General features: G+C 44.1%; 1 protein-coding gene across 1 annotated transcript in view; it reads right to left on the minus strand.

Moving 5' to 3' along the window:
• Window positions 1-17924, minus strand: part of ABCC3 (ATP binding cassette subfamily C member 3) — a 67223-nt gene that overhangs the window by 18092 nt on the left and 31207 nt on the right. The window contains exons 2-11 of the mRNA XM_040434754.1: window positions 7753-7929; window positions 7527-7652; window positions 6978-7115; window positions 6764-6886; window positions 6620-6681; window positions 5843-5971; window positions 4863-5081; window positions 4439-4616; window positions 3949-4110; window positions 2453-2545 (exon numbers count right to left, since the gene is read on the minus strand). Coding sequence (XP_040290688.1) covers window positions 2453-2545; window positions 3949-4110; window positions 4439-4616; window positions 4863-5081; window positions 5843-5971; window positions 6620-6681; window positions 6764-6886; window positions 6978-7115; window positions 7527-7652; window positions 7753-7929 — 1407 coding nt within the window. The remainder of the gene's footprint in view (window positions 1-2452; window positions 2546-3948; window positions 4111-4438; window positions 4617-4862; window positions 5082-5842; window positions 5972-6619; window positions 6682-6763; window positions 6887-6977; window positions 7116-7526; window positions 7653-7752; window positions 7930-17924) is intronic.

Genomic DNA, 17924 nt, shown 5'->3' on the forward strand with positions numbered 1-17924 from the left:
TGCTGTTTGAAACAGCAGAAACCCGACGGCTTTGGTGCCCGCTGCATACGCGAGTGGGCGTTATCTTTAAAGTGGAAAATGCAAATGTGATCGCACACTACATCCAGCACTCTGCCCTCCATGCTGGATGAGACATTGGTTTATATTTTGGCCAAAGCATAGTAAGCCACTCACCGCGTCAAGGCTGTCTCATGAGTGGTCCCTAACTCTTGTTCCTACCTGTTCATGGGCCATGACAGCCACATAAAATCCAGGGAATGCAGGTCAGCATGCAAGCCAAGTACACTTTGCTTGTAACCCCGTCCGGTGCCATTACAGCTTTCATCGGATCCAGGGATGCAAGTACCAACATGCATGCTGAACCTACCATATACTTCTCCTGGAGCCAGATGGCTAATGGTAGGTTCTATACAAGCAGACTCAGTTTTATACTGACTTTAAAACCAGCCTCAAGGACAGATTGACTGGTCAGGTGTGCAATGACTCCAAGGAGATCGCCACGCCTCCAATATATACTACAAAGAAAAAAATAAGGGGTTGGGTCAGCACAACCTGCTGCAGGTGCAGATCACTATGGCGAAATACATATACAAACGGAAAATGCAAATGTGATCGCACACTACATCCAGCACTCTGCCCTCCATGCTGGATGAGACATTGGTTTATATTTTGGCCAAAGCATAGTAAGCCACTCACCGCGTCAAGGCTGTCTCATGAGTGGTCCCTAACTCTTGTTCCTACCTGTTCATGGGCCATGACAGCCACATAAAATCCAGGGAATGCAGGTCAGCATGCAAGCCAAGTACACTTTGCTTGTAACCCCGTCCGGTGCCATTACAGCTTTCATCTGCTTGTATAGAACCTACCATTAGCCATCTGGCTCCAGGAGAAGTATATGGTAGGTTCAGCATGCATGTTGGTACTTGCATCCCTGGATCCGATGAAAGCTGTAATGGCACCGGACGGGGTTACAAGCAAAGTGTACTTGGCTTGCATGCTGACCTGCATTCCCTGGATTTTATGTGGCTGTCATGGCCCATGAACAGGTAGGAACAAGAGTTAGGGACCACTCATGAGACAGCCTTGACGCGGTGAGTGGCTTACTATGCTTTGGCCAAAATATAAACCAATGTCTCATCCAGCATGGAGGGCAGAGTGCTGGATGTAGTGTGCGATCACATTTGCATTTTCCATTTGTATATGTATTTCGCCATAGTGATCTGCACCTGCAGCAGGTTGTGCTGACCCAACCCCTTATTTTTTTCTTTGTAGTATATATTGGAGGCGTGGCGATCTCCTTGGAGTCATTGCACACCTGACCAGTCAATCTGTCCTGGAGGCTGGTTTTAAAGTCAGTATAAAACTGAGTCTGCTTGTATAGAACCTACCATTAGCCATCTGGCTCCAGGAGAAGTATATGGTAGGTTCAGCATGCATGTTGGTACTTGCATCCCTGGATCCGATGAAAGCTGTAATGGCACCGGACGGGGTTACAAGCAAAGTGTACTTGGCTTGCATGCTGACCTGCATTCCCTGGATTTTATGTGGCTGTCATGGCCCATGAACAGGTAGGAACAAGAGTTAGGGACCACTCATGAGACGACCTTGACGCGGTGAGTGGCTTACTATGCTTTGGCCAAAATATAAACCAATGTCTCATCCAGCATGGAGGGCAGAGTGCTGGATGTAGTGTGCGATCACATTTGCATTTTCCATTTGTATATGTATTTCGCCATAGTGATCTGCACCTGCAGCAGGTTGTGCTGACCCAATCCCTTATTGTTATCTTTAAAGTGGCAACTTCCGCCCTACATGTACGGCGGAGGTCACCATGGGGTTAACAGCCATAACATTAGAATTTTTCCTCGACAGTCATGTGAGGTCTTGTTTTTTGTATTTTTTCATTGCTCCATATAATGTACAGTGAAACAAAAAAAATAAAAAATGTGTGAAATTGAATAAAAAAAACGCCATTGTCTTTGGATTTTGTTTTTACGGGGTTCACTTGGAGGAAATATGACATGTTCATCTTATTCTTCAGTCACAACGATTGTGGTGACACCATATTGTCACCGTGTGGGGATAAATAGGGAAATGTTTTCGTTAATTTTTTTAATGTTTTCGTCCTCTCAGGGGACTTGAACCTGCGATCATTTGACCACTGTATTGTGACGTTCTTCTATTACACCCTGCCTCTATCAGGATGTAATGGGAGCACTAAGATCTTGGGTCGGGGGGGCTTCACTAGGCCTCTTGCTGCCATGACACGTGCTCAGAGCTCCGCCTCCCTCCCCCTCTGTTTAACCACTTAAATGCCATGGTCCCAGTGAATATGGAGCGGGCTCAGGCCCTGACTAATCCCCACCTACCTGTGATATGCCTGCACCCTATTATAAATCAAAGTCACCATAAAGAGCAGAAGATGAGAACCCCTAAAATAGTTGTCACCTACCTGGAAGGCCCTGATTTTCAAGGCTATAAAGGCATTAATGGGGATGAGAAGAACCATGATGGCGACTCCGGCAAACACGGGCGGCCCCAGGGTCTGGAAGAGGAAGAGACCCACAATGAATCTATGTCACGCTTGTCAATTTCCAAAAAAGGGGGTGTGACGGGGCTGGAGTGTAGGCGGGGCCATTGGCACATTTTCTCCAGTTTTCTGACATAAATTAAAGAGGACCTCTCCCCGCTCCTGACAGGCCTGTTTTAATAGCTTCATGCGTTCCCCATGTGATAACAATTCTGGAGCATCTATTCCTATGGCTCTATGTTGTGGCATTCCTTTATTATTCCTACTAGAAGTTATGAATGAATTGCTAGCAGTCTGCAGTAAGGGTACTGAGGGGGAGTAACAAGTCGGGTGGGTGTACCTGCACAGTCTGACAATGGCAGCACTGATTGGATAGAGTCTGTGCAGGGACACACCCCCAACTGGTTACCTCCCCCTCTGTACCCTTACTGCAGACTGCTAGCAATTCATTCATAACTTCTAGTAGAAATAATAAAGGAACGGCACAACATAGAGCCATAAGAATAGATGCTCCAGAAGTGTTATCACATGGGGAACGCATGAAGCTATTAAAACAGGCCTGTCAGGAGAGGGAAGAGGTCCTCTTTAAGATTGAGATCTACACAGCTACGAGCAGGAGGTGATTTCATTTTAGGTGCATGGACAGCAATTTCTGGATGTAGTAAACAATTAGCTGAGGCTAAGAGGTTCTGTCTATTAGTTCTATCCACTCATTAATCATTTCTGTCTATTAGTTCTGTTTATTAGTTTTATTAGTTCTATCCATTACTTATTTCCATTAGTTCTATCCATCTGTCCTATCCATTCATTTATTTATTTATTCATTCTATCAATCAGTTCTCTTAGTTCTACCTATTCATTCGATCTGTTATTTCTATTAGTTTTTTAGTTCTATCAGTTCTATCAATTCCTTCTGTCCATTCGTTTATTAGTTCTATCTATGAGCTCTATCTGTTAGTCCTATCCATCGGTTCTATCACTTCTATCCATCTGTTCTATTTATCAGTTCTATCAGTTCAGTCCATTAGTTCCATTAGTTCTGTTTTTAGTCCGTTCTATAAGTTCTATCAGTTCTGTCCATCAGTGCAATTAGTTGTATCTATTCCTTCTGTCCATTAGTCTATTAGTTCTATACATTAGTTCTATGAGCTCTATCTGTTAGTCCTATCCACCGGTTCTATCACTTCTATCCATCTGTTCTATTTATCAGTTCTATCAGTTCAGTACATTAGTTCTATTAGTTCTGTTTTTAATCCTTTCTATCAGTTCTGTGCTTCAGTGCAATTAGTTCTATCTATTTGTTCTGTCCATTAGTTCTATACATTAGTTCTGTTAGTTCTATACATTAGTTCTATCTATGAGCTCTATCTGTCAGTTCCATCCATCGGTTCTATCAGTTCTATAGATCGGTGTTTTACCTGCCACAAAAAGAAAAGTGCCAGGAAGATCTGTAGAGGGGCCGACCACAGCATGTTGAGGTAAGTGGTCAGGTCCTGGATACGCTGAGCATCCACTGACATCAAGTTGACAATTTCTCCAACCGTAGCGGAACGTTTTGCGGCATTTGTGATGACCAGCGACTGAGGAAAACAAGAAAACGATATCAGAGTGAGGTCCTAGACTGTAGACATTGAATCCAGAGGCAGAGACCCTACACAAGGAGCAAACAGGATGGCCACCCACTAAATAGAGGTTATCGGATAGGGGGTTGTCAGTAATGTCTGGCAATGCTTGTCCCCAGTGAGGAGTCCAGTCTACCTTCATGAGAAATAAAGAAAACTGTCTGTAGATTGTGAACAAGTCCCATCACAATGGGACCTCTCTGGCCAGCATATGGCAGAATCTACAAGAGATGTCCACTAATCATCGGGTGAGGAACACACAGATTCGTCATTTGGTGGATCTCACCTTTCTATATATGATGCCAGTGATAGCACTTCTCAGCCGCATCCCAGTGACCAAGCTATACTGGAAATGTTGGTGGAGGAACAATGTTTGGGTTACAGAGGTGATGAACATCAAAGCCGCTATACAGAATCCCCACCATGATGGAGCTTGTTCATTGTTAATGAAGTCAATGAGAATCCTGGAGGAAAAGATTTGTACAAACATAAGGAAATCATGTCCACATCCAGTAGAAGACCTACTTTTTTGTTATGTTCCATTGTGGAAAAGCCTGGAATAAATTCCCTATAAAGGGACGGAAGCATTGATCATTGATATGATGAATCAGTCATGACCATAGATTGATTTCACATAGTAATAATAATAAAACTACTTCTCCGATTATCATAATGGTCTCCACTTCATAGATTAATTTGGGTGAACGTACCCTAGTAACTGAGGGTTCACAAAAGACAGGAGGTCCTGAAACAACTTCAATGCGGAACCGATTAAAAAGAAAGGGCCAAAGATCTTCAGCAGAATCTTTAAGAAGGAACGCTGTATCTTCTTTTTGGTGCTCTCGATCAGGACATCGCACTCAGAGATTTTTTCATCCACATGGTTAAGCTCTACCTCCTCAGTCTTGGGGAGCTTTACCTCGCTTGCCCTACAACATTAAAGAATTAGGGGAAATCATAAAACCCATGCTCGTTCTATACTGGCCAGAAAGAAGGACACATGGACAGTTTTCGCAAGACCCAAACCAACACAGTATTACTATGTGAATGAAGTCCTCATATGGCCTGGATGTTGTGATGTATTAACAGTGGTACTCTCAGAAACGGAACTACCGATGTAGCAGCCATAGTGTCTGCTATGGGGCCCAGGGTGTAATGGATGTCTGTCCATGAAGGGCAAGGCCTCATTCCCCTGCCTGTGCTCTCGCCAGCAGGCATGATGCAGTGATATCAGGGGAGAAAGCTACTGCGAAGGGGCCACTAAGAAGACTCGCTACTGTGAAGCGGGCATAACTACTGTGTGGGAGCACTAATGGAACATATGTAACTGCTATGAGGCTACTGTGAAGGGGCACTAAAAGGGCATAACTATTGAGTGTGTAGGAGGTTATATGGTGAGTGTAGGTGCTCTTGACCATCCATTGGAGAGGGGTTTCTGTGAAGTTGCTTGTGGGGGTGCATTCAAATATTTGCCATGTGCCCCTTACAACCCTGGTTGCTTATAAGACGTCTGTCTTTGTTTTGATGTCCTTCGATGAATCTGAGGTTCAAAACATAGGTCATATTTTCTAATGCATTAGAAGGGCTGATACATACATGGGAATTGTCAAGCCCAAGATATCTGCAAGAAGGTTAGTAAAGACTCGGGGGCGATCTTGCAGGTTGATCAGCTACATGATATATAAAATACCTTATCTTGTTAATCTCTTTTTCCCATTCTTTTACCAGTTTGGACACTACTATTTTAGATGTGTTATCTTCATTCAAAGACCAAAGATCCTTGTCTTCCAGAGGTCTTTTGTAGCCCAGTATAGCCATCCTAAGTGAACAGGAAATATCAAATCCGAAAATCAGACATTTGCAAGGCCTTCAGAAGCAGATAAAGAGAGACTGCCACTCTCTGTAGGTGGGGTATCTCCTATCCATTGAAAATAAGGCTGTCAACCAACCACTGATGGGCAGGGGAGGTCTCAAGGCGGTCAGTCACTCACTGATGGGAGGGGGACGGTTGGTGGTAGACATGTCAATGCTGTCAAACTATCCCAAATTGGAGGGGAATAGCTCAAGGTTGACATGCACTCACTAATGGCTGAGGGATTGTCTAAAGGCTGTCATTAAGAGATGAAAAAGATAGAACTTTCACTCCCTGTTGGTGGGAGAAGGTCTCCGGCTCATGAAAGTAAGACTGTCAATCTACTGCTGATGGGTGGGGGAAACTCTCAAAGCTGGGATGGGCAAGGGAAGATCTCAAGGCTTTCAATCATTCAGTAATGGCTGAAGAAAGTCTTAAGCCTGTCACTGGCTGGTGGGTATATGACTTAAGGTTGTCAAACAATCCCTGATGAGTGAAGATGGTCTCAAGGCAGTCACTGATGGGCAGGTAAAAGGCCGTCAAACAATCACAGATGGACCGGGGAAAGTCTCCCGCTTATGCAGTTAAGGCTATTTATGATCTCATATTACTTACTTGGTGAACCACCAGAATATTAATCTTGATAGGAAACTCGCGTCTGATTCGGGGCAGGGATTCTGAGGAGAAGATTTAAATGACATTCAGAGTGGGTTTCTAAACCAATAGCCAATTGTAGATCAGTAGTGAATATGGACTCACACAGTCCGAGCTGATGGGAGAGAAGAAAGGTCGCGCCTCTTTGAAGCAGGAAAGAATAAGCTCCACCACAAGCAAAGAGAAATAAATAAAAAACGTGGTGAAGCGGAATCTGTCCGTGATGCCCTAAACACAGGGAAAATACGAGACATGGTTCATGAGATGGGATAAGTAATAGCAATGAAATCTTCAGGTGACTACAATCCCATCCCGTTACCTCACTGCTTGAAGACATGAGCTTGGAGCGGAACGGTACAATGCCACACAGTGTTGCAAGGAACCAAAATATTGTCAACACCCCTGAAGACCGGACACCCCTCAGCCTTTCGTACTGGATAAGTATTGTTGCCGCGATCTGCAAAAGAAAGCAAAAAAGTCAGGGGCTTTCCACCAATCTCATGTCAGAGAAAGGACTTCCCTACCCTTCAGTGCTGATTGGAGATTTCTGGAGCTCAGATATTTTATGGAACCACCAAATCGGAGGAGGCCCTCTCTTAATATTTTCCTTCCATCCAGACTGATTGATGTCACAGGCCTGAGGCTGCACTACTGAGAGATTCTGATGACATGTCCACTTTGTCAACTCTAGTGCTGCCAGTGAGACCCCAGGTGGATCCATATCACCAATGACATCAATATCTACAGTATCTGGATGAAGCTCTTAGACATATGTGTGAACATTAATGTGGATGTTGACCCTGAAACTTTTTAAAACTAGACCCCTAAGTCTACAAAACCATGCGTTAGAAATGAGCTTGATACAAACCATAGTAATCCCGACTATGAGTGGGGTGACAAAGTAGACTGGAGGTAGAAGCTCGTTCTGTATGAGGCTATGGAAAGAATAAAACAGGTCGGCCCAACACACGCACCAGAGCAGTACCCCGAAAAGCTGCAAAACAGGAACCAATGATAACAATTGTTAGGTCTTATCTATGGTGATGTTTCCATTCCCTACCTACACATACTATGGAAGACCGAACAATCCTTACCGTCTTGGCTTTGCTCAGCATCGACAGCACAATATATCCCCTCCTGTTATATTTTAAATAAATAGTATAAAATGGCAGTATGACCCAGAGGTAGATGCAGGGGATCCAGGCAACGACCGTCTGCTGGAAGCATGGCGTTAGGTCGGGCTTGCTTGTGTACAACGTGAGGTTGGAATCCTAAAAAACAGAAAAAAAATGATTGTAAAAGACTCCATCACTAAGAATACATCATTGTCTGCAGGCTCAAGAAGAAAACAACAATAGATTGTCAGGTCCGGCGTCTCGAATTTCCAGGAGGTTGGACAGGTTGGCTACCAACAAGTCTTAGGGTAGTATCCACATCTTCGACGACCTCTATGGTTTCTTGTGCTCCGCACTGTCCGTTCTGCATCATCACACGTGTTCCCACAAAAAAAAACTTCTCCTAGGAGAGGTCCAAATACTGGGGACCTTATGATATATTAACAGGAGCTTACTCTAGTGAAATTGACAAAATAAGATCCGTCATCAGCAGCTAACCTGCTTGTTGATAGTTTCCATTCGGTAACAGGAGATTTTTCCTGTACAACGATGGTTACGATCATAAATATGAAGTGCACAGATGCTGGATTTGTATAGATCATGTATGGAACTAATGACTGGTTAGTGCTTTCCCACTAATATCCTCCACAATGAGTGATTATGCACATGTTAGAAGTCAGGTAATTACAATGTCTCTGGATGGATACTGCATCCTCCAGGCTGGGAATCTGATCTCACATTACCAGCGCCTGCCCTCATTAAAGCAAATGAAGCGTACTGAGCCAAGGGCTGATGAATGACTGGATTGTTATATAATATAAAACAGACCCGAGCGCCATTAATCTCAGCTGGGCCGCGGACCTATTCAGTCCAACCCTAAAAGCTTCTAAACTGCTGAGGACTGGTATGTCAATGTGCCAACCTTAGGTAGAAGAAGCCTGCTGGCACTGCAAGGCTCCTCGAGCAGTCCTGTCAACTCCCTACTCTTCAGTATTCACCAAATGTTGCATTGTGAAGCCAAACTCCCCCCCCCCAACAAATCTGCATGTCCTCCTCAGATATTGGGTTCACGTTTTTGTAAGGAACTATACAAAGACAAGAACTGATGGTGCCATGTTGTTTCCATATGGCCACCAGCTGCTTGGAAACCTAAGGAGTCATATTCAAATGACTGCAGAGAGCTCAATGGTCCCCGATCATCGCAACACCATGTTCATTACTTTCAATTACTGTCTGGAAGTTGACATAATATGAGCAGAACGCGGGCCAGATGGCAAAGTATAAGTTAGCACTTGCTGTATCTGAGATGAAACAATAAATTTTCGGGGTGGGTCTGTACTTTATCGACAAAAAACTGAATCTTTACTTTGAGAGTTGTCCCCCTCCCCCGACCAGGCTCCTCTTTGAGCAGTCCTTGGTATGAGCCTCAGGAGAATATGTTGGAGAACATGTCACCTTCCTCACATGCCACATTACATGCCATAGTATAAGGGGGTGGTTAGCGCCAAGTTTTCTTTTCAAAGAGATGTTTGGAACATGAAGGTTGGAGACCATCTGTTTGTGTCCTCGCTTGGTTATTTTTGGAACACCCATAGAAATTAATGGAAAGCACGTTGCCCATGAGCGGTGCTCTCTCCTTCACTTTCCAGGGCCTCAGACATAGGTGTGGCTCTCAGAAGTGACTTTGATGGTATATCGTAGTGATATGCCATCCAAGTCTGAGATGACACATGGGGTTATCCAGGGTTAGAGAAACATGGTTGCTTTCTTCGGTCTATGGGTTGTGGCTGGTATTGATGCTCTGTTTCGGGGACAAAACTCAGCATTAGAGTCTGGCTGCTAAATCTGCTGATAGATGTGAGATCTTTCAACCAATGTTCTTCTGGAGTTGGTAGACTGGTGTAAACTGAAGTCAAGAAAATAAGTGGCACAAACCAGCCCTGCTGAAGTGTCAACCAAAAGGATGTCATCAGATCGTTGGCAGGCCCCACCAAAAATGTCAAGAGTTGTGGAGAGAAATCCAATGTATTCTAACATCAATCCTCTTGTAAACCCTTGGCATATGTACAGGCTTTTTATACCAAATTTCTTTACAAACGGTTCTAAAGACCCAAAAGTGCCCTATTTCTTTCATATGCCAATTTTTAAGACATAACCTTTAATATATGCATGTTAAAAAGTTTCCCAAAACAAATGAAAAATAAAGATTATTAAAACTATCACATGATTTTTGTGTATTTTTTTGTCTATAATATATTTGCTCATATACAGTCCTGATCAAAAGTTTAAGACCACTTAAAAAATGGCCGAAAATCATATTTTACATTGTTGGATCTTAACAAGGTTCCAAGTAGAGCTTCAACATGCAACAAGAAGAAATGGGAGGGAGACTAAACATTTTTTTGAGCATTCAATTTAATGAAAACAACGATTAAACTGAAACAGGCTATTTTTCAGCTGATCCAAATTTTAGGACCACATGCCTTTAAAAGGCCAAATCTGTGCAGAGATGTGGATTCATTGTCATTTTCTGTCAGGTAGTCACACGTTGTGATGGCAAGGGGAAAAATACTCTCCCTTTTTGAATGTGGTCGGGTTGTTGAACTGCATAAGCAGGGTCTCTCACAGCGCGCCATCGCTGCTGAGGTGGGACACAGTAAGACAGTCACTTGGAATTTCTTAAATGATCCTGAGGGTTATGGAACAAAAAAGTCAAGTGGAAGACCCAAAACAAATTTCACCAGCACTGAGCCGGAGGATCCAACTGGCTGTCCGTCAAGACACTGGATGATCCTCGACCCAAATTAAGGCCCTTACTGGTGCTGACTGCAGCCTCATAACCAACAGACGGCATCTGAGACTCAAGGGCTTCAAAAACAAAAAACATCTTCAAAGACCTCGTCTCCTTGAACGCCACAGAACTGCTCGTTTGGACTTTGCAAGAGAGCACCAAACATGGGACATTCAAAGGTGGAAGAAAGTTTTATTCTCTGATGAGAAAAAATGTAACCTTGATGGTCCTGATGGTTTCCAAAGTTCCTGGCATGACAAGCAGATCCCACTTGAGATGTTTTCTACGCGCTACAGTGGAGGGGGCGCCATAATGGTCTGGGGGGCTTCTTCCTTCAGTGGAACCATGGAACTTCAGGAAGTGCAGCGGCGTCAAACGGCCGCTGGCTATGTCCAGATGTTGCAGAGAGCATTCCTCATGACTGAGGACCCTCGTCTGTGTGGTGACGACTGGGTTTTTCAACAAGACAAGGCTACAGTACACAATGCCCGCAGGACAAGGGACTTCTTCCAGGAGAATAACATGACTCTTTTGGCCCATCCTGCGTGTTCCCCTGATCTAAATCCAATTGAGAACCTTTGGGGATGGATGGCAAGGGAAGTTTACAAAAATGGACAACAGTTCCAGACAGTAGATGACCTTCGTGTGGCCGTCTTCACCACTTGGAGAAATGTTCCCACTCACCTCATGGAAACGCTTGCATCAAGCATGCCGAAACAATAACGGCGGAGCTACTCATTACTGAGTTCATGTTTGGAAGTTGGATTTCTGTTTTGGAGGGGTTTCGTTTTTTAAATTTTTTCATTAAATTGAATGCTCAAAAAATGTTTTGTCTCATCTCCCATTTCTTCTTGTTGCATGTTGAAGCTCTACTTGGAACCTTGTTAAGATCCAGCCATGCTAAATAGGATTTTTTGCCATTTTTCAAGTGGTCTTAAACTTTTACCTCCAAGCCATTGAGCAGGGGGCTAGTACCTGCACACTCACTACCTGCTCCCTACTGGCTAGTCCTACTCTATAATGTTGTTAGATGAGTCTCATTAAGTATCTCCATACACATCATGTGCAAACTGAACTTAAAAACGACTCAAACACTGCCCCCAACATGTTTCACCAGATAGACTGGCGTCATCAGGGGATTCGGGCAATCAGCGTCATCAGGGGACACTTTGCCCGAATCCCCTGATGATGCCAATCCTTCTGGTGAAACATGTAGTGTGTGTGTATCGGGAAGTGAAATTAATATGGAGGCTACAAAACAACCTTTGCATATACATTTCCCTAATGTGTAATCCGTTACAGAGAACGGGCATCAGAAAGACAAAGGTTGGGTTGATGGTCACCGCTCTCATCCTGTCTTCTAAATGAGGGAAGTTCAAATAATATGCAAAATAAAGCTCAGGAACCATTGAGAACGACTGCCATGGAAAGACCTGTGGACAATGGAGACTTGTCACTAAGATCTTACAATGTAAATCGCGGCTTTATACGAGCTTGACAATAAATTTGCCTCCAAATTTGATGACCACTGGGAGTCCTACTTGACCATTTTATGATTTTAAAGGCGTCGGTGGGTCGTTATCCCTTTGCAAGCCTTTCTGCACCCTGCTCACTGGCTAGGGCTATATCAGGTTAATATTACGTCTTCTTATCTAAGCTCCTTAGGACGTCCTTCTTCATTCTGGCTCTGAAGGCTTTTCTCCCACCGGTGTTCAGAGACATTACAGCGGTTCATTCGCAGTCCGTTTGTCGCCTTTCCGTGTTCTGTGTCCAATAATTTGCACTTTGAATAAATTACAGAGAGCCGGCTTCTACCATTCTAACAATCACCTGGCAGGAGGCCGAGTTTATGAGAGGTGAGTTTCATGCTGTAACGTCTCCAGACGAGCTCAGATATGTGGCAAAAAGCCCAAACAAAACCCAATAGGTACATAAATGTAATAATGGAGACGAATGAATGTGAGGTAATGTAATGGCGAGCAGGACTGGAGGCTGAACCCATCGCAGTACCGGCAGATATCGCAGTGGGATTTGGAAAGCTACTCTCTTCTGAAGAGATGATTGCACTACTGTTACTGTAAAGAATTCTTCAAAACTTCTTCTCACTTGAGTTGGATCAATGTAATAACCAGACAAACCTCGGGGCCTACACTATGGAAAGAAGGCACTAACTGAAGGGACTAGACTTTAGTAAAGGGCACCAACTAAGGGGAGGGGGCACTATTGTAAGGGAGCACTAAGGGGCTACACTAATATAAGGTGGCACTAATTAAGGGGGCTACACTATTATAAGGTGGCACTAATTAAGGGGGCTACACTATTATAAGGTGGCACTAATTGAGGGGGCTACACTATTATAAGGTGGCACTAATTAAGAGGGCTACACTATTATAAGGTGGCACTAATTGAGGGGGCTACACTATTATAAGGTGGCACTAATTAAGGGGGCTACACTATTATAAGGTGGCACTAATTAAGGGGGCTACACTAAGAACCCTACACTATTTTCAGGGGGCTGTAAGTGCTATGAAGGTATTACTCTGTGTGGGGGCAGTACGAGGGCGTAAGTGCTATGAAGGGGGCATAACTACTGTATGGAGGCAAAAAGGAGGCATAACTGCTGTGTACGGGCACTAAGGGGTACAAAGAGGCCTGGGTGTGATTGATTGTGTATAAATGGAGCAGTTAGAGGTTTGGTTTAGTGCCAAAAAAGATTGCAGCAGCTGTAAAAGTTGGAGGTTTTGGCCATGGTTACAAGTTACCGCAGCATCTGAGGGGTTTAAAGTCTCTGCCCCTGGGCGTCTGCTGTGTAAAGCTGTAGGCACCCAGCTGCTATGGCGCCCACTCAGTTCCTGAGTGGGCACCCTCTTTATAGAACCGACTTTCGCCGTACATGTACAGATAAAGTCCAGAATGGGTTAAGTGGAGAGTTTGCTGATTCTAATAGATTAATTACAAGGACAGTAAAAGGGATTGTGAGGGAAAATAGCAGCCAAATCGAGATGGTCAAGGCTCCGGCTCTTTCTTGGCCATCTGCCACGTGGGCGACGTCCCCTTACAATATTGCACACCCTGTACACTGCAAATAGTAACACTAAAAGTGCATCATGAAGCTACAAGAATTGAGTCTCTGACCTTATCTGCATCAGAATTCATACAGGGGCCCAATGTCAGAATGACCGTTTCAGGGCCACGGCTACAGATGCCATTCTAGCACATCTTCTTACAATCACACACCGACATCTATAGAATATTAGCAAATATTAGAAAAGCTATACAGGATTATTTCCTTCATCTATCCTCATCTTCCCTGCAAACCGAAAAGCCAAAACGAAAGGATGACTTGCGGTCTCAGTGACTATGCTCTGTCCACGACATGATAGCAGACAGGACGTAGCACTAATGGCATAAATTCAATGTCTTAATGGAGTTACCCTTTAAGGTCACATGGCCAATCTTCAGCAGTGACCAATGCTTTTGACTGGAGACCTCTATTAATTCTTTCTAGGCATTGTGTGGCATTACCACTTATGCGCCCCGCTACTATCTCCTATGGTTAACCTAATGTCATTCTGTGTATTTATTCCAGGTCCCTAGACACTGTGCATTTATAATAATGTTATGTAATTGTTCATGTAATGTGCTTGGTTCACCAGCAGGTGGCAGCAACTATGGCAGAGCTACACTTAGAGAGAATGGAACTCACCATTCCATTCTCCCCTCCTTTCTTGGTCAGAAGTGGGCCAGTCCTGTTTGCTACCAGAAGGAGGTGGGGGCAGTTCTGGTGTGTTCTGGTTGAGACTCCATGTTGGAGCTGCCAGGATTCTGACCTATTCCCTGGCATAATCCAGAGTCAGATTACAAAGAGAAGTTGCAGCATCCTGCAGAAGCAGAGATTCCATTTAAGTCTGTTAGCACAGCAGAGCCAAAGAGAAACCGATGTAGCAGAGTTGAGATTGTTTGCCTGCCAGAGTTAATGCTAAAGCCTACTGGAACCAAGATAAAGTCTGTAAACCGTTTATGCAAAGTATAGCTGCCATTGAACTTCATCACAAGGTCTGGACTCAAATATTTCTTCAAATCCCTCAATTGTTCACCCTGTTTGTCTGCTTCAGAGCCAACACCTGGGGTTCCAGCGTATCCAGGTAGGAGAACCGTGACACGTGCACAAAACATTAAGGTACATTATATCACTTGGCCATTCCTACACCTGGGTACCAACACCATTTCTTAAAGGGACTCTGTCCCGTTGTTACTTCATTTATTTATTTTATGCACTTAAACAGCGCTACTATATTTCGCAGAGCTTTACAGACATTAGCATCCAACTGTCCTCAATGGGGCTCACAATCTAAGGTCCCTATCAGTATGTCTTTCAGAGTTTGGGAGGAAACCCACGCAAACATGGGGAGAACATACAAACTCCATGCAGATGCTGCCCTTGGCCAGATTTGAACCCAAGACCCCAGCACTGCAAGGCACCAGTGCTAACCACTGAGCCACCACGCTGCTCCTTGCCACTGGCATCACAAAACACTAATCTCATCTTAAATGGACCCCTTGTGGACCGGTGTTGTTGCAATTGCCTTCAGAGAGGAAACGCGGTTGTGAACTTATGATAACCTCGACCGCAACGCTAAGACACCTTCCTCCATCTGTGGCACCATCAGTTACGATGCAGAGGAGGCCATCAGAGAGTCGAAAATACTATGAAAGAAAACCACAGAGAATGGTGAACAGGTGAGAACACAAAACGGTGCTGCTACTCTGTGACTAAATCAAGGGATCGACGGGGAAACCTGACAAATCCTCGTTTCTCCGACGTGAAGACATGGAGGGACCACAGAGCGGTCCACATTACTACCATGAGCTGGTGTAGAAGTGGGTCTAGATGAAGTGTAGGTCACCTCACTCTGGGTAAATGGGCGCCATGTGCGCTCATCTCTGTATATCACAGGGACCAGCACGGATGTGTGCACAGTGTTATCAGGCATCTGGCAAGACATTGTATATGGAAAGCAAACAGAGGTGTAAGGCAGGTGCTAGGAGAACACAGCAGGTGTGGAAGGTGAAGAAATCACGAGTTACATGGGTTGACCCTGAGAGTATAGTGACATTCTATATTGGAAAATTCACAGCCTATCTGACCAAAATCTGCAGAGGCAAAATGGCCACTGAATAGTAGATTTTGCGGTTTCTCTGAAGATCTTACCCTTTGCACCATGAGGGATGTTCACAGCATAAATTCTAAATTCAAAAATTTTTTACATTCAATTCTGTTGTGCTTACAGCAAGTATGGCCGCCCCCTTAGGGGACTTCTAGAGAAGTCAACGCGTATTGCTCAGGCAGCTTGCAACCTGAAACAATGGTAAGTCTGGATGCAGATGGCAACCAGCAATAAAACGCAGCCAAGGAAATGGATGGATCCAATATTCAACATATGATCATTTTCAATAAATCCCAGTCTTCGAATCTTGTACACGGTTGATATGATCGGTGAAGGTACACACCACCATTATATGCTGGACTTCACCAACGATTATGGGACTGAAATATGCAGACCAGTTTTACCCTTCCCCAATATCTGAGCCTCCGCAACCCACAATAAGTGGAGAGCTGACCACCCTCCTTATTTAGGTCTTCCACGTTTAATCGTCAAAGAGTAGACTTTTTCCTAAAGACAACCTAGCAGCTGGATCTGCACCAGGAGAATCAGCACCCTTCACGAAGAATGTGATCTGCTTAGTATGTAAAGCCCTCAAGTCCTATGTCAGGTTCTTCACTGTGCAAACAGCATTAGTATGGTGAGTACATAATTCCAGTAAATCAACCATAACTTTAAAAACAACACCTCTATTGTGTCTATGGTGACCAGAGTTCAACGACCTACCGGCCACTCTCTCATATGTCACTGGCAGATTTACGACCGTGGATTTTAACGGGCAAATTCAATTTGAGAATCTGAGCAAATGACGCACAAACGTCATACTGATAAAGGAAATGGTGATCAGATGCCACAAACAGAGGTCACATCAAGTCAACCACTTTCCGAGGAGCAATCTTTCCGAGAAATCCCCTAAAACTTCTCATGATCAAAATTATTTTTTGATATCTAAAGCCGATCGCTTTGCACCTTTATTTCTTGTGTGTTTTCCCACCTCAAAATATTAACTCATTAAGTTACAGGAGAATATAAAAAAAAATCATCTCTGTTTTTGGGGTGAACATAAGCCCAAACCTGCCAAATGTAAAGTCTTCCACCAGTTGTAACCATAAAATAACTCCCAAAATAATTTGAAATGTTCCAGTTCTGCTCATTTCGTACATCTCTTCCACCTCGGAGTGCTGTTGCTGTTGGAACTGTCTGCGATGTTAACATTTACTTCTGATATATGTTGTTACAACGAGGCCATGCATCTCACGGGGTGAAGAAATATCAGGTTCTCTGGATGGTGACATCATCAGCGTACTAATATATGTGCATATAGATTTCTTTCTGTAGACAGCCATCTAACTAATCAGGGGAGAATTGTTATCAGGTTTCATGTCTGGACTCAATTTCAACTTTCCGCTAGGATGTTTTTGGTTTGTCACCTGGTCGCCGGGTAATAATCATGGATCTTCGGTTGAGGGTCAACAGCCCTGACAACCACAGCCTTGAGTACATCTTGGTGACATCTCAGCTTGATTTCACAGCACTAGTGTTGAAGTATTTTTGGCACAGTTGGACAATCTGTAAAATGATGGGGTGCAATCATTATCCAAACGATGAAAAAGCCTCCGGTTATCCCAACATCAGACTGGATAATCCCATTATGGAGGTCAGCAGAAAGTTTAGCTCCTATTAGATGGATATGAATTGCATAGATTTTTACTTTGTCAGCCGCCTAGGTATAACTAATCACGGCAGGTCAGTAGACTGTGTCGGTCCCGCTCTGTAGACATGCTTTCTATGGCCTGCTGCCAGCTGTGAGATTCTTTGGCCGCAATTTTTATGGTCTCTGAGCTGTTTTACTCCACTTGGTTGAACCTCACCGCACACAACGTGGCCTCCTCCTCCTGACTTCTCCACTAAGTATCTGAAGATCTGTTGAGTAGACATGCAGCGCCAGGCGATGGATGTGGCGCCAACCACTTTAATGGAACGTTTTCGGTCCATCTACTAGATCACACTAAAAGATTTTATTCTGTACAGAGCGAGTAGGGTATAGTGATACATGAGCTGATTACCGGGGAGCTAACAAGCCCTACTAGATGGTTCTCCTGATAGCTATATGGCTGCTCATGTTAACTCCTAGGTGGCAAATAAGAGATCACAGTCCCTCTCAGCACCATATAATCACTGTTTTTAGTAGGGCC

Source organism: Bufo bufo, chromosome 6, assembly GCF_905171765.1.
Source record: "Bufo bufo chromosome 6, aBufBuf1.1, whole genome shotgun sequence".
Classification (NCBI taxonomy): domain Eukaryota; kingdom Metazoa; phylum Chordata; class Amphibia; order Anura; family Bufonidae; genus Bufo; species Bufo bufo.